The 23299-nt window shown below is 44.2% G+C and overlaps 1 protein-coding gene across 1 annotated transcript in view; it reads right to left on the bottom strand.

The window, feature by feature from the left end:
* The window catches only part of SCYL1 (SCY1 like pseudokinase 1), a 107989-nt gene that overhangs the window by 1979 nt on the left and 82711 nt on the right, over window positions 1-23299 (bottom strand). Inside the window, exons 16-18 of the mRNA XM_068259437.1 lie at window positions 19294-19542; window positions 14814-14886; window positions 10088-10255 (exon numbers count right to left, since the gene is read on the bottom strand). Coding sequence (XP_068115538.1) covers window positions 10131-10255; window positions 14814-14886; window positions 19294-19542 — 447 coding nt within the window. The 3' untranslated portion in view covers window positions 10088-10130. The remainder of the gene's footprint in view (window positions 1-10087; window positions 10256-14813; window positions 14887-19293; window positions 19543-23299) is intronic.

The raw sequence follows: 23299 nt of genomic DNA, 5'->3' as shown, positions 1-23299 counted from the left end.
CACGCCGCAACAGATAGCGGCGATCGGGCGGGGGCCGGCGGCGATCAGAGTGCTGGCGCAGCTAGCAAAGTGCTAGCTGCGTCCAGCAAAAAAAAAAATTATGAAAATCGGCCCAGCAGGGCCTGAGCGGCACCCTCCGGCGGCTTACCCCGTGTCCAGCACGGGGTTACCGCTAAGGAGGTTAATCGGATTATAAATAAAATCATAATTGAACTAACCACAGGGGATCCTCAGTCCAGCAGGCAAGATGCAGTATGTGCCAGCATACATATTGCATCATGAAACTAAAAAAATGAATTCAGTAGTGTGTCACTTTCATAGCATTAGATTCAACACAAGTATTTGTATTGAATCGAATACACATATTATTGCCACGCTGGTCTGAACTATGCCTTGGCAGACTAATTTTTGGGTAGAACAATAATTATAAACTTCAGACCAGCGTGCGCACGATGATCATTAAAAGCATTTTTCCACTCCAAGCCCGATTGCAATAGCGCTTGTAGTGGAAAGGGGCCCTAATTGATGATGATTATGTCAGCTACCATTTTTGGGCATGGCGGTCATTATAGTCCGCCACAACCAAGTTCAGACCAGCATGGCACACTCTTTTTTCCACTCGCAGTGATTGTACTGTAAATTGTGCAATAAATTCTAAGCTGATTTGCCACATCCCTGCAGCAGAACGAGTTATCTATAGCCCTGAACTTGACCTGCAAAGTTCCATGACTTTGCAGATTTTGCTGCCTGGTAGAGACAGATCTTTGCCTAGTAGCTCTGCCTCTTATCCAGTCAATCTCCACCGATTTCTGCCTCTCCCCACTCCTCTCAGTGAAAGAAAACAGAGGGGTCGGGAGAAGCAGAGATTGACTGGAATAGAGTCAGAGCTACTGCATACAGCTCTGCCTCTACCAGGAAGGAGAATGATGCAATCCCTAAAACTTTTCAGGTCAGTTTCAGGGCTATAAATAACTCGTTCTGCTGCAGCGATGCAACAATTCAGCTTAGAATTTATTGCTGAAAAACAAAATAAGGTAAACAAGACTTCAGTGTCTCTTTAAAAACCAGAGCAATAGTACTCCTTCCATTCACCTATAAATGTATTACTACATATAATAATGATACAATCTATATCTTGTTTTATTACCCATCAATTAGGCTTTCTTTGGGTGGTACTTCTTGCTAAGAAAATCTCAGTTTTTGGACATTATAATTTTAAAATAAAACGCATTTGTCCCGGTTATTGCAACATTTAAATTACCTTAATACAATTGATGGTGCCAATATTTTATTTGGAAAAAAAGTGCATTTTGTTCAATTTTGCTTCCTTCACTATTTACAAGCCCATGATTTAAAAAATAACAGTAATATACCCTCTTGATATACATATTAAAGTTCAGTCCCTAAGGTAACATTTGTTGTTTTTTTTTTTTTTTTTTTTTTAAAACAAGAAACTGGGTATTATGGGAGGGAAAGATTTAACTTTAAATGTGGGACTTTTTATTAAAAAAAAAATAAAAACATTTTGTAGATGTAATTTTACTATTTGGCCACTAGATGTCCTCATGGATTCCTTTCGCTTGAGTACTATTAGTACGCTAAACAGGAAGCAATACATGGCCATGTTGCTTTCTGCTTTTGTGAATGCCGCGGCACCTCAATGATCGCCGGGGCTCATTCACACAGGGACTTAGCTTAATGAATGGGAACTGCATTCCCAATCATTCATCCCCCTCCACCAGAGAACAAGTGCGGGAGCAAACAGGAGTGCACGGCAGCAAGGGGCAGAGTATCTATGTCCCTGCAAGGTAAAGCAAGGGTGTAGATTTTTGTCCCAGGGGAGGGGAAGTGGTTAAATATGTATAAAATGCACCAACTCAAAATACTTTGCATCTCATTGCTCATTCCCTGTAAAAATGCTCAGAAGCAATTACACACAAGCTAATTGATGAACAATGAGGAATTTTGGACAACATTTTTAGATACTTTACCAGATCGTATGGGAAGGGTGAGCACTTTAATTCAATAGCATTTAAACAACCCCATATGGTCTGGCATTACTTTGGCAAGTGTTAAACCAGATGAACTGTTCTCTGACCCCATGGTCAAAAATACCTAATCTCTCACAAGAATGCATGCCAGCAATAGCCTGTTATTCACCCTTGTGTTGGAAAGTATAGGTAATTCCAGTGTACACATGAATGGAATTTGATTTAAAAAAAAAAGATAAAGTTTGTTTTTTATGGTGGATAATAGTGCTAGTGAAAATTGTAACAGGATAATGCTATAACTCAGTTATTCTACCAACAGGAAATGGGCCACAAAAGCCTTAAAGAAAACCTGAACTGAAATTAAAGAAAATCTGAACTGAAATTAAAAGTCAAAATCCACATACACAGGTCATACTTACCTCCTGTGTAGTCTACTCCTCAATCTATTTTTCCTCTCCTGCGTCCTGTTTGTCCACTGTGATCAATGGAATTCTCCGTCCTCCATTTTGAAAATAGCCATTACACCATAACAGCTTCCTGGTCAGCACACAGTTAAACTGTAACATCGCCCACTTGAGCCATAGGGAAACATGGACACATCAGTTCTCCTCTCAGCTGTAACTGACAGTAACTGATATATTTCAGTTCTGACAAAATGTTGTCAGAACTGGAAGGGATCACTGTAAAAAGAAAATGGTGAGCTTCTGAGAGGAACTGATGGCAAGGTAACTATGTAATGTTCATTTGAAGTTACCTCATGTGTTTATTTTAACTTTTTTTACTCAGTACAGGTTCTCTTTAAAGAGAAACTCCGACCAAGAATTGAACTTTATCCCAATCAGTAGCTGATACCCACTTTTACATGAAAAATATAATGATTTTCACAAACAGACCATCAGGGGGCGCTGTATGACTGATTTTGTGCTGAAACCCCTCCCACAAGAGGCTCTGGTACCGTACGGTACTCTGGGCAAACTGCCACAATGTAACAATGACACACACAGGAAATGGCTGTTTATAGCTGTCTGTTAAAGCCAGAACAGCTACATAATCTGCCCACAGTAACAATGTCACCATGTAATACATGTCAGAGTGTGAATCTGGGAGAGGAAAGATTTTACAATGAGCAAACTGACTAAATCATGTATACATAATTATTGTAAAAATTAAGCACCTTTTTATATTTATTTTCACTGGAGTTCCTCTTTAAAGGAGCACTACAGCGAAAAACTGTAAAATTTAAAATGTGCAAACATGTAGAAAGCACCTGCTAGACTTACCGGTAGCGGTGTTTCTATCCTGAAGCTGGGACACGTCCTTCAGGAGTTTGGGCACGCCCAGACACCTGCTGAAACACATCAGAAAAGTATTAAATGCTCCCGCCCTCCCTCTAACCTCAGTGTATAGAAAGTTGAAGACCGGACACACCAGGAAAGAAGAGAGGAGCGAAGCACCTCCTAGTGACCTCTAACAGGAACAGACGCCAGGAAAGTGCGCAGAAGGGTAGGGTAGCGGACAGTGTCCCAGCTTCAGGATAGAAACACCGCTACCGGTAAGTCTAGCAGGTGCTTTCTCCAACCCTCAGCTGGGACACGTCCTTCAGGAGAGATGGAAAAGTAAATGACCCACCTAGGGAGGGACTACAGCCTGTAGCACTTTCCTGCCAAACGACAAATCCTGTTGCGACAGCACATCCACTCTATAGTGTTTGACAAAGGTGGAAGGACTTGCCCAGGTCGCCGCCTGACATATCTGCTGCACTGTAGCCCCCGCTCTCTCTGCCCATGATGTCGAGATGGAGCGAGTTGAGTGGGCGTTAATACCCGTTGGTGGAGTGGAGTCTGAAATCTTGTAGGCTAAAGAAATCACCTCACAGATCCATTTAGCAATAGTTTGTCTAGATGCCTGGAGCCCACAATTTTTGGAACCATATAAAATGAATAAATGAGAGGTCTTCCTAAAATCCCTGGTTCTTGACAAATAGGCCAAAATAGCCCGTCTTACGTCTAAACAGTGAAACTCAGACTCCTTAGCACAAGAAGGTTTGTCACAAAAAGACGGAAGAATAATACTTTGTGATCTGTGAAAATCCGACGAGACTTTTGGTAAATAATTCGGATCAAGCCGGAGAACCACCTTGTCCGGAAAAATTGTCAAAAAAGGATCCTTTATGGACAGGGCCTGAAGATCTCCCAATCTTCTAGCCGACGTAATTGCAACTAAAAAGATAACTTTCAGCGTCAAAAATTTTAGATCTATTTCATCGATGGGTTCAAAGGGAGTCTTGGTCAATATATTGAGGACCAGGGAAAGATCCCACTGTGGAACAATTTTTTGTTTGATCGGAGTGGATCTTTGTATGGCACGAAAAAAATCTCGGATTAATCTTTCTTGTGCTAAAGGTCTATCTAGTAGAATAGACAACGCAGAACACTGCACTCTGAGCGTACTGAGGGACAAATTCAACTCTAGACCATCCTGGAGAAAGTCCAGAATAGTACCCAGCTCAGATCTCATTCTATTATGCGAAATGCACCATGAATCAAATACCTTCCACACTTTTCTATAGATTTTGTGCGTGATAGGTTTCCTACACTTTAATAATGTATCAATCGTTTTTTCCGATATCCCCTTCTTTCTAAGACTTATCCTTTCAGGATCCAGGCCGCAAGATTGAACAACTCCGGTCTGGGATGGAATACAGGCCCTTGTCGCAACAGATCCGACCTCAACGGGAGTGGTAATGGAGACTGAACTGACAGACTCAAGAGTGTGGCAAACCAAACCCTCTTGGGCCAAGCAGGTGCGATTAGAATTAAGTTTGCTCTTTCCTTTTGCACCTTCTCTAAGACTCGTGGAATTAACTTTAAGGGCGGAAAGGCATAGCCTAGATTGAATGTCCATGGTACCGACAGTGCGTCCAATCCCAGAGAGTTCGGACTGCTGTGGAGAGAGAAAAACTGAGGTATCTTTGCATTGATCGGGGAGGCGAAAAGATCGATCTCTGGGAAACCAAGTTTCCCTGTTAACCAGAGGAAAACCTCCTGATTCAATTCCCATTCCGACTGATCGAGTTCGTGGCGGCTCAAATAATCCGCCTCCACATTTAAAGATCCCTTTATGTGAATCGCTTCGACCGACAGCAGATTTGCTTCTGCCCAACAAAAAATTTCTGTGGACAAGAGGTACAGACTCGCTGATCTGGTGCCCCCTTGTTTGTTGAGATACGCCACCGCGGAGACGTTGTCGGAAAATACCAGAACATGCCTGTTCCGTAAAATTCCCTGAAAGGCAAAAAACGCCTCCAGCACTGCCCGAAGTTCTCTGAGATTGGACGGGCTCCTTGCCAACTTCTTGGACCATGTCCCCTGTGCTTGGTAACCTAGGGTCGTGGCCCCCCAACCCCATGAACTTGCATCTGTGTGAACTCTGACTGGGTCCTCCTGTCTCCACACTCTGCCCTGGACTAGACTGGACATGTCCAGCCACCAGTGTAGGCTTTGCTTTACTTGCCCCGGGATGTGCACTATCCTCTCTAGAGATTCCTGCGTCTTGTCCCAGATTGCTAGTAGCCACCTCTGCAGGACCCGACTGTGAAACTGTGCCCAAGGGACTGCCGGTAGTGCTGCTGTCATTAATCCCAAAACCTTCATTATGTCTCTGATGGATGAATCCTGTGACAGTAAGAGGTCTCTCAACTCTGACTGTAATTTTTCTATCTTTACTGTGGGAAGGAAAATCCTGCCTCTTATTGAATCGATTACGAAGCCCAAAAATGAAATTGTCTGGGTTGGTGTCAAGTGGGATTTTTGATAGTTTATTATCCATCCCAAATTTGTTAGAGTTTGGATTACCTGGTCTCTGTGCTGTACTAACGTCTGCTCTGTCTTGGCAAAGATTAGTAGGTCGTCTAAATAAGGAATTATCTCTATTCCCTGAAGCCTTAGAAACTTCATGACCTCGGCCAGCACTTTCGTGAAAATTCGAGGGGCTGTCGCAATTCCGAAGGGAAGTGCCTGGAACTGGTAATGGCGACAGTGTCCCTGAGACTGAATTGCAAATCTCAGAAACTTCTGATGCGACTGGGCGATAGGAATGTGTAAATATGCGTCTTGCAAATCTATCGACACAAAAAACTCCTTCCCCTGCAGCAGAGCCTTTACTGAGCATATATTCTCCATTCTGAACTTTCTGTAAATCAAATAAGGGTTTAGAGACTTCAGATTCAGAATGAATCTGAAATCCCCTGTATTCTTTGTCACCAAGAACACATGGGAATAATACCCCTGGTACTCCTGATTTGGGGGTACCGTAAGTATTACCCGCTTTGCAATTAATTTCGAAATTTCTGCTTGAAGACCGTCCGCCTTCCTCTGTTCTCGAGGAAGACTGTTCACATAAACTCTGATGGGGGGTGGAACAAAAAATTGCGGACGATAACCGTCCCTTACAATTTTTAAAATGAAAGGATCTGGATTTATCTGACACCATTGGGAAACAAAATAACGAAGCCTTCCCCCCCACCGGCCGAGAGTCACTTATTTTCTTTGGGGTTGTTGGGTTTAGCAAGGGCAAATCCCCCTTTCCCCTTGCCTGCTGGAAAAGACCATTTCCTTTGTTGTGACTGAGGTTTGGGCTGGTCCTCACTCCTCTGTCCCGGCCTCTTAAAAATTCCCTGTTTCTTAAATTGAAAAGGTTTACGTCTACTGGGGAATTGTTTACCTCTTTCAGCTGAGCGGGAAAGAATATTCTCTAATTCACTCCCGAAAAGCAAATTCCCCTCAAAGGGAACCGAACATAATTTGTTTTTAGATGTTAAGTCTCCCTCCCAGGTCTTGAGCCAAAGCGCTCTCCTGGCAGAATTGATAAGAGCCGTAGTGCGGGCCGAAACCCTAATAATTTCCACCGCTGCGTCTGCCAGAAAAGCCACTGACTTCAAGACCACCGGCAGAGACTTGACATATGTATTCAAGGCTTTACCAGAAGAAATATGTGAAATAAAATTTTCCATCCATACTTTCAAATTTCTGGATATACAAGTAGCTGCCACACTTGGTAAGAATGCAAACGAGGCAGACTCCCAAGCTTTCTTGAGTAGTAAATCGATTCTTTTATCCATAACATCTCTAAGCACCCCCGCGTCCTCAAAGGAGAGGTCCGCATTTTTTGAATGTTTCGACAATGAAGCATCAATCTTTGGACATTTTGTAAATTTTTCCATATCTGACTGAGCAAACGGATATTTTCTCTTTACCAACTTTGGGATAAACAACCGTCGTTCTGGCTCCTGCCATTGCGATGCAATAATGTCTTTAAGAGCCTGGTGAAAGGGAAACACTCTACCCGTTTGCTGCGCCAGACCAGAATACACCTGATCCTGAACAGAAAGTTCCCTTTGAACCTCCGGAATTTGTTCAGTGGTGTATACAGCTTTAAGTAATTCATTAACCTCCTCTGTATTACATAAAAATCTTGCTGGCTTTTTGCACTCCTCATCCGAGTCCTCCTCTGACTGATCGTTCTCTCCTTCCTCAAGCTCAGAGAAATTGCCCCTGCTTCCCAAATCCTCCCTTTCCTCCTCCTCCCTCAGGGCCCCCCCAAATTCAACGGGTAACTGAGATGGGCCCGCAGGAGGATCTGATTCGCCCAATTCACCTGAAAAAGGAGGAGGAATGGTCACAATAGGAGCAGTAGAAGGTCCCGCTTCCGAGACCCCCGTGGAAACTGGCAAAATAGACTCTTTAAATTTGCTTAAAGTTTCCGACATATCCTTATTGACTGAACGCATAACATTTTTAAAAATAGCAGATGACTCAGAGGCTACAACCGCATCAATACATTTCTGACACAAACTCTTCCTATAACTAGAAGACAATTTGGACAGACATTGGCAACCTTTCCTAGATCTAGGCCTATCACTAGAGCCACCAGATTTAGACTCCACTTTGGCCTGAAAAAAATAATAGAGACAAGGAAACTTCATTACAATACTTAACTCCATGGTAAGTTTCCTTAAGGGAGAAGAAATCTCCCACTCACCCCACCATCTGACTGTTTGGCTGTGGAGGCTGAGGATGTGGATGCCGCCGATGCTGCAGTTGCTGTCATAGCTGCCGGTGCACTGCTCAGGGACGCGGAAGCCGCAGGAGCGTTTGCCGACTCCATCATGCCCCATGGCGGCCTCTCCCCGGCGTCCTTTCATCTGCGCATCCGCCTGACCTCACTTCCGGAACTTCCCTCCTCCCGGAAGTGCGTCATGCGCCCCACCACTGCGTCCTCCGTCAAAGCCAGCATCGCGCAGACGCGCAGGAGGAAGGAAACTGGCACACCCTGCTCCACCCGAGGGCGTCCAGGATAATGGCGGCGGCAGCACGTTCTTCCGGACTCTCCCAGTCCTTCGGCTCACTAAGGTACCACCGCCTAGGCTACAAAAAAACTCACCCTCCGGTGAGAAAAAAACAAGAAATAGGAGCTACCTTTCCGTGTGTTTCCGGGCGGAAACACAAATACACTGAGGTTAGAGGGAGGGCGGGAGCATTTAATACTTTTCTGATGTGTTTCAGCAGGTGTCTGGGCGTGCCCAAACTCCTGAAGGACGTGTCCCAGCTGAGGGTTGGAGAAATAAGTAATTTTTTTTGCACAGTGAAATTAGCCATAAATTGCTTTTCTCCTATGTTGCTGTCACTTACAGTAGGTAGTAGAAATCTGACAGAAGTGACAGGTTTTGGACTAGTCCATCTCTTTGTAGGAGATTCTCAGGGATATATTTATTTTCAAAAGCACTTAGTGAATGGCAGTTGCTCTCTCCAACTGCCAAAAACTGTGTAGGGAGCAGGGAAGCTGGCCAGCATTATTGTTTAACCTCCTAAGCGATAATCCCGAGCTGAGCTCGGGGTATGTCGCGCAGGAGGAGTTCTTAGGCCCTTGTGGGCCGATTTGCAAAATTTTTTTTTTTACGCAGCTAGCACTTTGCTAGCTGCGTGTAACTTCCGATCGCCGCCGATCCACCGTGCCGCGCAGCCCCCCTCCCCAACCCCTTGCGCAGCCTGGCCAATCAGTGCCAGGCAGCGCTGTGGGGTGGATCGGAACTCCCTCTGACGTCAGTATCATCATCCTGCCCCGTCGCCATGGCGACCGGGGAAGCCCAGCAGGAAATCCCGGGTGGGGGGATGCCGCTGCGCTGCGGCTATCATGTAGCGAGCCCAGGGCTCGCTACATGATTTAAAAAAATTTAACAAAATTGTGCTGTGCACCCTCCTGGGCGATATAATCGTATCGCCCAGAGGGTTAAATCATTTTTAGGGAATATCTTTATAAAGAAAAGCCTTGCTAAGTATCCCCTATGAAGAGATGTAATAGTCCAAAACCTGTCACTTCTGTCAGATTTCTACTGTAAGTGACAGCAACATAGGAGAAAAGTAATTTATGGCTCATTTTACTCTGGAAAAAAAATGTACTTCTTATTTGTATATGTTTGCACATATTTTACAGTTTTTCGCTGTAGTGCCCCTTTAACAGTTAAAATTTACTCTGCATAAGGCTCCTATCCCACTTTACATGTTACGATAACAGTACCAAACAGTTACATCATACATTAGAACTGAGATGCAACACATACAGTACCATTAAGAATATGCTTTACTGTCACACAATGCTATGTATTATCACAATGGAACGCAATGTGCGTGCCAACGTGAATGTTATGATGTATAATTACATCCCTATGAGATTATATTGTCAGTTGCAGCAGACACAGTATGAAAAGGAGCCTATTGGTGTACTAGCATCTTATTACATTAGTATGCATTTTTGCACACAAAATAAAAAACCTCTGCAGGTATTGTTGAATGGTAAGATTTAGCAGGTGTTTACAGTATGTAGCTGACCAATCCATGCAAATAGAGCACATAGTAACAAGCTACAACCTCACATCAATGATCCACCTGTACTGAGTGCCGTTTATGGTGAAGAGAGCAAATCTGGCTCACAGATTACATCCAAAAATAAGCATACTTTTCATAATGCATATCACTTCTTGTACAAGAAATAAAGTGCTGCAAAACATCAGATAACAAGTACGCAAAAGTTATACAAACCCTATTTGTATAACATTTTGATTGCAGTAGTTCTTTGTTTTCCTTAATCCACTTTTCTTACGCCCAGCTTTAGAGGTCCTTTGGCTGCCCTCCTCTCGGCACGTTTAGCTTCCATCTCTCGCTGCCTGTCTTCTCTTTTTTTCCTAGCTATTTCCGCTTTGCTCAGTCCTATCATTTAAAAAGATCATCACAGTAAGAGTAACACACAACCTACACCAAATAGCTGACGTTTCAAGTCTTATAACACCGCTTACCACAATGCAATTAAAGCTTTATGCGATGTTCACAGTTTAGCATTAAATTGTAGCATGTAGCATTATGGTAACGCACTGCTGCAGTGATTTACCGCTAAATACACGTTTCCAGGTACAGGCAAGCATACTTTTCATTGCCTGTATGCCTTACTGTACCTATTTTATGTGACTATAACAAAGCGTTAATCTGCATTACCACAACATCCTAGTGTGAACCTAGCCTCAGACTAAAAAGCCAGCTTTATTTATGACGTACCTCAGGCTTCCTCCAGCCCCTGTGGACCATAGGCTCCCTTGCCATCATCCTGGACCACTCCAATCCTCCGCTGGCCAGCCTGGTTGGGCTGCAATGCAGATGTGCAGCCCGGGCCGCTGGGAGCATTCTACACCAGAGGAGGACTGGCCTGGGAGGATGGTGAGGAAGCCCCAGATAAGACTAAAGGGTAGTATTTATTTTTTTTTAAGTACACTTTAATCACTTCAAGTTCCGGGGTTCTTTTCCCCTTAAAGGACTATTGTAGGGGGTCGAGGGGAAAAAAATGAGTTAAACTTACCCGGGACTCCTAATGGTCCCTCGCAGACATTCCGTGCGTGTGCAGCCACTTACTAATGCTCCGGCCCTGCCTCCAGTCCACTTCTGGAATTTCCAACGTTAAAGTCGGAAAACCACTGTGCCTGTGCAGCCACGCCCTCCCTCCCGCTGACATCACCAGGAGCGTACTGTGCAGGCACAGACCATACTGAGCCTGCACAATACATTCCTGGTGACGTCAGTGGGGAGGGAGGGGGTGGCTGCGCAGGCACAGTGGTTTTCCGACTTTTAAGTTGGAAATTCCAGAAGTGAGCCGGAGGCGGGACCGGAGCATCTTTGAGTGGCTGCGCGGGCACAGGATGTCTGCGGGGGACTATTAGGAGTCCCGGGTAAGTTCAACTCAGTTTCCCCAAACCCCCCTACAGTGGTCCTTTATGGCGCCTGACAATTTTGTGTCGGTCTTATGATACATATATTGTTTTTATCAGGACATTCTAGGCTTTCTTTGGGTAATATTTTTTTTCAAGTATTTTTCAAGAGGGCAATTGATTGAGGGAAAAAAAATAGGTATAAATGCAAATTTTTTTTTTTAGGAATCCCCCCTTCCTAACTTTTACATGACAAATGCCACAGTTTTAAAACACCTCAAAATACATTATTTGGCTCGTCCTGGTTAAACTGATACCATGTCATATTTCATCACTAGTCTGGCATGTAGTGTACCATTATCACCAGCCTGTGCATCTGTAGCAATTGCATGCGTTCGCTAGGGCACACAGTTTGGGGACCCCAGTGCTGTATAGATGCATTGCTAGCCAACAGCATTGCAATGCATCTATACAGCATTGGTTCCCCGAGCTGTCGCTATAGTGATCATATCTAATCGATGTAGGCAGCAGCCATTACAGGTGTCTACAAATCTTGAATACCTGAGGTGACATGAGTATGTACAGTGCCTAGCACACATAACTATGCTGTGGGTTTTTTTTTTTCCTTTCTCTGAAAGAGTTAAGTGGCAGTTCCTGTCTGAGTCAGGACTGGGTGAGACTACAGTGTAACCCTTGCTGAAAAGAAATTCCAACTATAAAACACTTTCCTAGCAGAAAATGGCTTCTGAGAGCAGAAAAGAGATAACAAGTGTAAATAATTCATAGATTTTAGCTCTGGCATAATTTAACTACTTGCCGACCGCATCACGCCGATAAGTGTGGACGCAGCATCAGTCCCAGGACCGAACGCCAATTTGCGTAAGGTCCTGCAGGCCTGTTTTGCAGGATATCACACGCACTGATGAGTATGCATCTCCACTTGGTAGGCGGAGCTCCGTCCCGCCTTCAGTCTCCCAGCGCCGCTGGGAGACTGTTAGATGGTGAAAGCGCTGTCTTATTGCCGTACAGCGCTGCAATCTAAGACAGCGCTGTACTGGGGACAGCCGTGTGACATGGCTGTCCCCCTGGGAGACATGACAGTGATCAGCTGTAGTCTATGGGATAAAAAATTAAAAAAAATTAGAAAATAAAACAAATAAAAATTGATTAAAAACATCTGGGGAGTGACCAGACCCCACCAAAAGAGAGGAAGAAAAGAAATGACTGGGTCTCCATCTAGATAACTACAATTGTAGCAATTTAACCATAGAGACAAGAAAAAACCGTTGTGAGTTTTCTTGTCACAATGGTTAATTAAATTGCCACAATTGTAGTTATCCAGTCATTTCTTTTCTTCCTGTGGATTTATGCACTTTGAGTGGATCTGAGTGGTGGCTGGTTGACTCCCTGGCTTGTTAGATTTCGGTGGTTAATGAATGTGTTGAGCAAAACCAATAAAATCATAAAAACTTAAAGGAATACTATCGATACCCAAGTGTTCTAAAATAACAATGTAAAAATAATGTCTAAGTAGCTGTGTAAACATTTTCCTACTTTTCATGTTAAAGAGAACCCGAGGTGGGAATTTATTATGCTAGTGGGGCACAGAGGCTGGTTATGCACAGTAACACCAGCCTCTGTTGCCCCATGCTGTGCCTCAAAGACCCCTCTGTGCGCCGCTATAGCCCCCGTAGTGCTGGCGACACGCAGCGTGTCGCCAGCACAATGTTTACCTAAGCGCTGTCTGTCAGCGCCGCTCCCCCGCATCGGCGCTACCCGCCGCGTCACTTCCCTCCAATCAGCTGGAGGGAAGGGACACGGGCGGGTAGCGCCGATGCGGGGAAGGCGATGGAGCAGCGCTGACAGACAGCGCTTAGGTAAACATTGTGCTGGCGACAGGGGGGTCTTTGAGGCACAGCATGGGGTAACAGAGGCTGGTGTTACTGTGCAAAACCAGCCTCTGTGCCCCACTAGCAAATAAATTCCCACCTCGGGTTCTCTTTAAATATCAGAGGCAAAAGCTGTAATTTGAGGGTAGGATTTAGCTATATTGGGACAAATCAATTGCAGAAGGGGTGTTTGCTTCAATGCACAGCCAGAGTTGCATATCAGACTACAGAAAGCAAATATCAAACATATCAAACTCTGAAAGCAAAAGCAGTATGAAAAGCTGTGACAATTAGTTACATTTCCTCTGCTCTCTTCAGACACTTCAGTCAGAAACACAGGACACAGAAGCTGCAGCTGTTGGGAGCTTTCTCTCTATGTGTAACTCTGTGTGTGACAGAGTTAACTGATCAAGGTTGAGGGGAATTTCCCCTCTCCTCATGGCTCAGTCTGCCGTCAGTTTTGGCGTCAGTAAAGTTTGAAAGTATTTTGATAACAGTAAACAAAGAGGTTGCTACTAAAATGTATACACCAGTACTTAGCAGCACTTCCCAAACAATTCCTGTGTCAATTGAAAAAAATATGTGAATCGATAGTATTCCTTTAACCACTTGAGGACCCACCCTTTACCCCCCCCTTAAGGACCAGCGCTGTTTTAGGTGATCTGTGCTGGGTGGGCTCTGCAGCCCCCAGCACAGATCAAAGGGCACTCAGAGCGATCAGATCGCCCCCCTTTTTTCCCCACTAGGGGGATGATGTGCAGGGGGGGTCTGATCGCTCCTCCTGGCTGGCATTTTGCGGGGGGGGCACCTCAAAGCCCCCCTCCGCGGCGAAATCCTCCCCCTCCCTCTCCTACCTGCCACCCCCGGGAGATCTGGGCTGCACAGGACGCTATCCGTCCTGTGCAGCCAGTGACAGGACGTCCCCTGTCACATGGCGGCGATCCCCGGCCGCTGATTGGCCGGGGATCGCCGATCTGCCTTACGGCGCTGCTGCGCAGCAGCGCCGTACAAATGTAAACAAAGCGGATTATTTCCGCTTGTGTTTACATTTAGCCTGCGAGCCGCCATCGGCGGCCCGCAGGCTATTCACGGAGCCCCCCGCTCGTACGAGCGGCTGCTTCCTGATTAATTAGGCTGCAGCTGGCGACGCAATACTGCGTCGCTGGTCCTGCAGCTGCCACTTTGCCGACGCACGGTATAAGCGTGCGGTCGGCAAGTGGTTAAGTAGATTTAAATATAAAACTGTGAAATATCTCAAAGCTATTTTTAGGAGAAGGAAGATAGATACAGTTTATTTCATTAGTTTATTTTCACCTCTGGTGTGCTTTAAGGCCATGTATAGGTGATGAAAGCAGTTAGTTTGGTAGGGGTTAAAACTTTATGAGGGACTGTTGCTAGCAGCAATGCAATGGGATTAGTGTATGTGCACAATCGCAGTGGTGGTGGATTTTAGTGCTGGACGCTAGTCTTACGTCCAGGAACCTACAGTGTAACAAATTAGGACCCGAGAGTTTCGTCCAGGAACCACAAGTGGTGAAGCTGCTGCATAAGACATTTAAGTATGTTTAGATACAAAGTTATTGAGACATGTTCAGGGCATTTTCCTATACAGCATTGATGGAGATGGTTATCCTCTGTTTAGTGCGCATTTTATGAAAACTGGAATAGTCTGCCTTATCTTACCCTGATCTGCTTCCACCGACTCCCAGTTGTCATCGCCCCAATCTCCACCTGAACTGTGCTGTTCCTCCACTTTCTGAAACACAGAAATTAATAATTAAAGACACACCATGGTACAATTATATGAAGTCAAACACTACATATCCACATTATGACAATGAAATTACAGTACAAGGTCCACATCCATAACTCTGGAAGCCTCATGAGGTCTCCTGCTAAGCTGGCTTCAATAATGAGCTTTAGAAGATCTCCCTGGAAACATATGAGGAAGAGTCCAGACAGACCGTTCACACTTATTGGGTTTAATGCATGCATGGGCTTCTGCATAACATTTGAGAGAGAGGGCGGACGTCGCACCCGGAAGTTAGCTCCTGAACAGGGTCCCCCGTGCCTCTTAGACACTGGCAGACGAGTCCCATATGCCGCACAAGAGCAGCTTTACAGGCGCCATTGTTCTACAGCCATTGAGCAAAGAAACAGGACGGCATTCAGTGCGGTCGAGATAGGTCTTATGACATCCCGCAAAAATATATACATCAATACAGAACGATTCTGATGTTTGGTCACGTGAGTTTAATCAAGCTGTTGCTTACACTAGTGATCTGGTTGAGGTTTGACCTATCTGCAAAGGTCAGTAATGAATGCGTAAATGTGCAATACATAGAGGCATGCCAAAGCGCATACGGGGTGACGGCCAGATCTACCCATTTGGCTTCAGGACATCTTCCATCCGATATTCACGTTTGTGAAGCATTATAATTAATTGGGCCCTAAGATTTATACATATATACCGGTATGCATATATAAAAGTCTATAGAAAGGAGTGCACTCCAATAAGGACTTTGTTGTCTAGGTCCACACCACTATATGCTTCATCTTTTTTATGGGGGTTGTTTTTAACTTTTTTGGTATACATAGGTTGTGTTGTTTTTTTTATACTTGGTGAATAAAGTGTTATATGCCTAGACTCAGGGATCCTTATCGCCTCTCTTTATATGGTATTTCGCTATTTATAGGTGAGAAGAGTTATACTTACCGTAATGGAATAAGGTTGATATCCCGCATATGTTGTGTAATATAAGAAAATATCCAAGTAATTGAGAATGCCAGTCAGCAGTGTGCAAATTTTAAGAAGTGGAACATTATGGGTTATTATTATTTAGTATTTATATAGCGCCGACATATTACGCAGCACTGTACAATGTATATATATTTATATATCTTGTCACTATCTGTCCCTCAAAGGAGCTCACAATCTAATCCCTACCATTGCCATATGTCTATATTATATAGTGTAAATATATATAGGGTTCTGTTGAAACCAAACCACAGTCAGGTAAAACAACTAAAATTTCCGCCCCAACTGCCAGAAAAATTGTTTGGGATGCAAGGAAAACCCCACAAATAACTTTGGATGAAATACAGGGCTCTCTGAAAAAATGTGTGTCAGGTTCAAGATACACAATAAGGAGGCACTGGAAGAAAGATGGGCAGCATGGTCGAGTTGCCAGAAGAAAGCCATTACTATGCAAATGCCACAAAGTATCCTGCTTACAATATGCAAAACAGCATAGAGACAAGCCTCAAACCTTCTGCCACAAAGTCATTTGGAGTGACGAGGCTAACATTTTTGGCCACAACCATTAAAGTCATTAGGAGTCTATATTTAAAAAAAAAAAATTAAGACAGACAAGACAAATAACAGTATTTTGCGCTTTATTGCGCTTTTCCCCTGGCGGACTCAAAGTGTCAGAGCCGCAGCCACTAGGGCGCGCTCTATAGGCAGTAGCAGTGTTAGGGAGACTTGCCTAAGGTCTCCTACTGAATCGGTGCTGGCTTACTGAACAGGCAGAGCCGAGATTCAAACCCTGGTCTCCTGTGTCAGAGGCAGAGCCCTTAACCATTACACCATCCAGCCACAAGCAGATACTTACCTAAGGCTCTGGGTTCTAATGAGCCTTTCCTCTCCTCTCTCAATGCCCTCATTGCAGTGGCAGCTCCTCTGTTCAAATCCCAAGCTGCGGGGGACTTCAGAAGTCTTCGGGGGCAGAGTCCTCCCAAACAAAGGCTGCGCCATACTGCGCACGCGCGAGTGTGCACTTTGGAAGCACTCGGGCCTGCAAAGATTTCCGAAGCCTCCAAAGTTGGTTGAATGCTGCTACGGAGGAGCCAGTGCTATAACAGGGACTGGGAAAGGAGAAGGAAGGCTCATTAGGACCCAAATTCTTCCCTCTCCTTAGGTAAGTATCTGGCTTTTTTTTTTTTTTTTTTTTTAAAGCCGATTCCCAATTACTTTAACACTACATTTGGTAAGAAGTCAACAAGGCCTAGGATGAAAGTTATACCATTTATACTGTGAAACATGGTAAATTGCTGTTTTGTGGATTTGCGAGCTACAAAGGCACAGGACATTTGGTCAAAATTAATAGCAATATGAATGAATACATGCATTTGGACTAGGCCGCTAGCCGGGGACTATATTTCTTATTTCTACTCTGTCTTCTTTTCCTTTTTTCCATGGACCTTATGGGCTCCTGAATAGCTGCAGAGCAGTTGAGCGCTGCTTACATAGTGGCTGCTCCTCTCAACAGAGCACTCAGTTCAGCCCTCTGGTCCTCCTCAGCTACATTTGTAAGTATTCATATACCTCGTATATCCATACTCTACACGAACTGTATGTATTTTAAACTGTACCGACCCTGTATGTGCCAAAAATAATTCCAGGTACAACTTCAGTTGTACTTGGCAAAATAAACGAATTCTGATTCTGAATACAGTAAGTCATCAAAAAATACAGGCCTTTTGCCAGGAAGAATGGGCAGCTTTACCGTCTGAGAAGATAAAGAGCCTCATCCACAACTACCATAAAAGACTTCAAGCTGTCATTGATGTTCAAGGGGGCAAAACATGGTATGGAACTGGGGTATGTAACCTTTTGATCAGGGTCATTTGAGTAGTAATTATTTAGACAGTTTTGACACTATGGCTAGGGCCACACTAGCTCCAGGTGCGGGACGCATCCGCGGTCCGGGCTCCGATTTTCAAAAACCGGAATGCAAACGGATCCGTGCTGCCTTTTTTGCAGCACACGTTCTGGATCCGTTTGCGTGGTTTTTTTTTTTTTTGCTAGAGGGGGTAGTAGCCACAATGGGGGGCTGCGGGCAAAGCGGCGGCCAGGGGGGTCACCCCCCCCCCTGCTCACCTGGGTGCCCCCCGTCCCCGCTCCCTCTCCAGCTCGCACATAATGTAATAAATTGTACCTAAGTTCGGCGAGCTGGGCTTTTGCGCCCACACCACTCGCCGTCACTTCCTGCCTCTGTATTTCAGTGGGCGGCATCGCAGGAAGTGACTCGAGCGGTGTGGGCGGAAGTGCCCAGCTCGCCGAACTTCCTTAGGTACGATTTATTCCATTATGTGCAAACTGGAGGCGGAGCGGGGACGGGGGGCACACAGGTGAGCAAGGGGGGGTGTTACCCCCCCCTGGCCGCCGCTTTGCCCGCAGCCCCCCGTCCTGGCTGCTACCCCCCTCCAGCATGGTGGCCCCATCCTTCACCAAGGGACACTGGAAACTGATCCGTTTCCAGTGTCCCAAAATGTCAGTAAAGAGGGAGGCCCGTTTCCCCATTGATTTTCACTACCCGTACGTGTATACGGGTCCGTGAAAAATGCTGCAAGTCCGGACTCTGCGTTCCGGGTTTAAAAACGTATTCCGCGGATCGCACACGGATACGTTTTTAACTTGAGTGTGTACTGTTCCTATTTTTAACATTGGTATCCGTGGCTCAGTTTTTTTCGTCCGGGACAAAAAACGTAGCTACGGATACATTTTTAAAGCAAGTGTGAACTAGCCCTAAAGGGCTTCAGCCAACCACTAACCATGAGTGAAAGTAAAGGGTTTGTGTTATTAATATTCATGAAAAATGGTTAAGAAATAATACATTCTGCCAAGGTATGTAAACTTATGAGCACAAATGTACATTACTTGTGCGGTGATCATGCTTTTGAAAAAAATGGCATGTACATTTAACAAGCGTACAACCTGCCTTACTGAATGGAACAGTGCTGTGCGCTAAAGACCATTCTCCCTCAAACAAAAACACAAGTTTAAAATGTGTTAGTAATACATCACATAGATTCACCCAAAAGTTATTTGTCCACTAAACCGATCTATTTTTTGGAGCACTGGGACAAATTCACATTTTAGTTTTTCGTCAGAGTAAAATTACTTCTTTCCAATAGCACAGTCACTTAAAGTAGATACTATTTTTCAATGCCAGTCACTTACAGTAATCTACAATACTGGGAAAACCTACTGTAAGAGACTGCAAAACTGAAAAAGGTTTTCCGTAGACTTTCTGTAGCAGCAAAAACCCTGGTGTTTTCCACCCAGTGTGTTCCTAGCCTGACTCAAAGGTTTTGGAATAGGGGTAAGTGAAAATCCCCCATATGTCCAACCCTAAACACTATAGAAGTTCTTTATTACCTGACTTGATTTTTCTGAAGCCACAGCGAAGAGGTCCACATGTCCGCCTCCTGTAGTGTCCCAGTTGTATTCACTTGCTAGCCTTGTGCCTTCTGGCTGGAATAATGTAGACGTTGCTTTGCTTTTGGCACTGGAAACCGGTTGAAAGGAATCTTCCCAGCCCCAGCTTTCCTCTGTAACATTCCTAGTATCCGTAGCTTTCAGACCACTCACAGTATTCAGCTTGGTTTTGGAAGGCACATTTGCAGCCTGTATAAAGACAGAATCATTTTTATTTCGCCAAGCATAACTGGGTCGTGCCCGGAATTGGGCTTGGCATGTACAGAGCTCAAGTAAAGAATAGGACACACAACATACGACAAAGACACCTTTAACACATATACAGGTAGAGATAATAGGGTAGCAAAATCCAAACAAATAAGGCAATTTAACATAGAATTTGATCACAATCATGTACAATGTTCAGCAGTGCAAATGTGGATCGTCGGTTACAGAATAGAAGGGAAGAACGACCTAAGGTGTGGGGTTGGGGGGGGGGGCAGAGGGAGAAGACTTCAGCGAGTTGACTGCTGAGGGGAAGAAGCTGTTCCTGTGCCTTGAGATCCTAGTGGAGATAGACTGAAACCTCCGGCCGGATGGAGCTGTCTGAAGACTCTGAAGCCAAGACATTGAAGCTGCTCAGGTGCATCCTCATAGGTTACTGAGCAATGGCAATGTTATCCTGAGTTATCTTTGCATTGTACCATGTGTAATTTACTCATAAGGGTCCATTGATACGGACTTTACAAAGCACACAATTGTATGCCCATTATATTTAAACAAGTGGTCCATATGCCAAGAGCAGAAAAATGACTAAAAAGTCCTTGAGAAGCGAGAAGCATACAAGTAGGAATGGGCCCATTATACTTTCTTGTATTAGGTTTTCTATTATCAACTGAAATTCCAAAATAGGCTGGTTTGGACAGTGACTGCACTGGCTGCGAAAACGTAAAAAAAATTAAAATAACAGTTATCTACAGTCTAGGTACGGCTACACATCCGGCCTCCACTTCTTTTGTCTCAATAAGGGAAATCAGCACTGCTACATCTCACGAAATACTGGAGAGCTGCCATTGAAGTTACAGTGGGCAGGAAAGAAGGAGGTTTGCACACTTCCAAAACACCACTGGTGGACAGGAAAGAGACACTTTCAAGACTGAATGCAAAGGATACCTTTATGACAATACGATACCTCCATCTTTTTATGACAAGTACACATTAATGTACTAAAAATGGACATAAAACAACAATGCTACTCTGACTATAGAACTTTCACATGAGAAAGCAAATGCATATTGCTAAAATAGGTAATCAGTGTCAGCCTTCCAAAAATTAGGCCTGTGCAGCAAAGTAAACAACCAAACATCAAAGGTTTGTGAAGTGGGCAGACTAAGTGTGTGGGAAGAGTCCTGATCTAGCTAAAGGGAAATAAGTGGCGTACATAAGTTAAATGTAGAGTTTTAACTTCTTGCCAAACGCTCCACGCCAATTGGTGTGAACGTGGCGGCAGCCCCAGGACCGCTCCACGCCGATTTGCGTGACAGGCCTATGTGGCTAGCAGGAGATCGCGCACATCTCAGCTTGGAAGGCAGAGCTCCTCTCCGCCTTCAGTCTCCCACCGGCGCCGTCTAACATACCTGTACAGCGCTGCGATCTAAGGCAGCACAGAAGAGATCGGCAGTGAAGCCTATCACCGCCGATCGCAGTGATAGGCTGACTGGGGGAGGGAGGGAAAATTATAAAAAAAACAAAACATTTTTATTAAAAAAGAATGAGAAAACAAACAAACAAACAATGGGGGAGCGATCAGACCCCACCAACAGAGAGCTCTGTTGGTGGGGAGAAAAGGGGGGGGGGGGGGGCAAATCACTTGTGTGCTGAGTTGTGCGGCCTTGCAGCTGCAGTGGCCCAATTTATGAAAAATGGCCTGGTCTTTAGGGGGGTTTAACACCATGGTCCTCAAGTGGCTAAAGTGTAGTTAAAAAAATAAATAATAATAATTAAAAAAAAAAAAAGCATTTTATTTACCTGGGGCTTCTACCAGCACCCGCTCGATGGCCACTGCGCCTACGCAGTAGAGATTTTCTCGTACCACTCCTGCGCAGAACGCTACTGATGGTAGGATTATCTGTCATTTAACCGCATTTAAAGAAAACCTTTCTCCCCATCAAACTTAAAATAGAATTTCTCAAAAACAACAAGGATTTTTTTTTTGATGGGAGGGGGGAAACGTAACAAAAAATAAAAAAATGTCCATAGTTACCACTGTTCTCCTTAAAGGAATCAGGCGAAAATTAATGAAATCCTATTTACTTAGCTGGGGCTTTCTCCAGCCCCTCGCAGCTGTCTGTCCAATGCAGACAGCTCTGCTCTCCGCCACCGGCCCGGAGTCCCCGCATGGTGCAGAGGACGACCTCAAGGTTGTCCTTACAGCGCCTGTGTGACGCACCGCTGTCAATCACAGCCACGTTGTCTGCGGCTTACTGCGCCTGCGCAGTAAGCCACGGACAACGTGGCCGTGATTGACAGCAGCGCTTTGCGCAGGCGCAGTAAGGACGGCCTTGAGGTGGTCCTCTGCACCGTGTGGGGACCCTGGGCCGGTGGCGGAGAGCGGAGCTGTCTGCATTGGACAGACAGCTGCGAGGGGCTGGAGAAAGCCCCAGCTAAGTAAATGGGATTTCAAGGACAACTGAAGTGAGAGGGATATGGAGGCTGCCATATGCATTTCCTTTTAAGCAATACTAGTTCACTGGTTACCCCTTGAGCACCAGAGCAATTTTCACCTTTCAGCACGCCTTCCATTCATTCGTCTATAACTTTATCATTACTTATCGCAATTAAATGAACTATATCTTGGTTTTTTTCGCCACCAATTAGGCTTTCTTTAGGTGGGACATTATGCCAAGAATTATTTTATTCTAAATGTGTTTTAATGGGAAAATAGGAAAAAATGTGGGAAAAAAAATTATTATTTTTCCGTTTTCTGCCATTATAGTTTTTAAATAATGCAAGCTACTGTAATTAAAGAGACACTGAAGCGAAAAAAAAATATATGATATAATGAATTGGTTGTGTACTATGAATAATTACTAGAAGATTAGCAGCAAAGAAAATATTCTCATATTTTTATTTTCAGGTATATAGTGTTTTTTCTAACATTGCATCACTCTATAATATGTGCAGATTACACAACACTCAGCATTCAAAATGAGTCTTTCAGAGCAGTCTGTGAAGTAATGAACTCTCCTCTAGCAGAGGAAAAGTAAACAGTTCAATTACAGTTGAGATAATAAAAGTCAGATAACAGCCCTCTCCCCGACTAAGTTAGTCTGAGAGCTTAATAGCTTTTTTGCATAGAGATAACAACTGGAGTTTCTCAACTCTTCCTGTACTGGAAACAATTAGACTGATGTATCTGATCTTAAATGTTTTTTTTCTTAGCTGTACTACACATACAAATCATAATATCATCATTTTTTTTTTCGCTTCAGTGCCTCTTTAAATCCCATGAAATTTATTTGCCCATTTGTCCCGGTTATAAAACGTTTAAATTATGTCCCTATCACAATGTTTGGCGACAATTTTATTTGGAAATAAAGGTGCATGTTTTTCAGTTTTGCGTCCATCCCTAATTACAAGCCTATAGTTTATAAAGTAACAGTGTTATACCCTCTTGACATAAATATTTAAAAAGTTCAGTCCCTAAGGTAACTATGTATTTTTTTTATTGTAAAAAAAATTTTTTTTTTAATTTTATTACAAAAAAAAAAAAAAAAAAAAAAAAAAAAAAAAGGGAGTGTGGGAGGTAATGAGTTAATTTTTTTGTGTAAAACTAATGTATTTGTATTTGAAAAATGCTTTAGGGTGTAGTTTTACTATTTGGCCACAAGATGGCCACAGTAACTTTTTGTTTATGCGACCTGCAAGAGCAGGAAGTACGCTTGCAGGAAGTGTTATGAGGCTGGGA

This window comes from Hyperolius riggenbachi, chromosome 11 (genome assembly GCF_040937935.1).
Source record: "Hyperolius riggenbachi isolate aHypRig1 chromosome 11, aHypRig1.pri, whole genome shotgun sequence".
Lineage (NCBI taxonomy): Eukaryota > Metazoa > Chordata > Amphibia > Anura > Hyperoliidae > Hyperolius > Hyperolius riggenbachi.
This window is presented reverse-complemented; position numbering and strand designations above follow the sequence as displayed.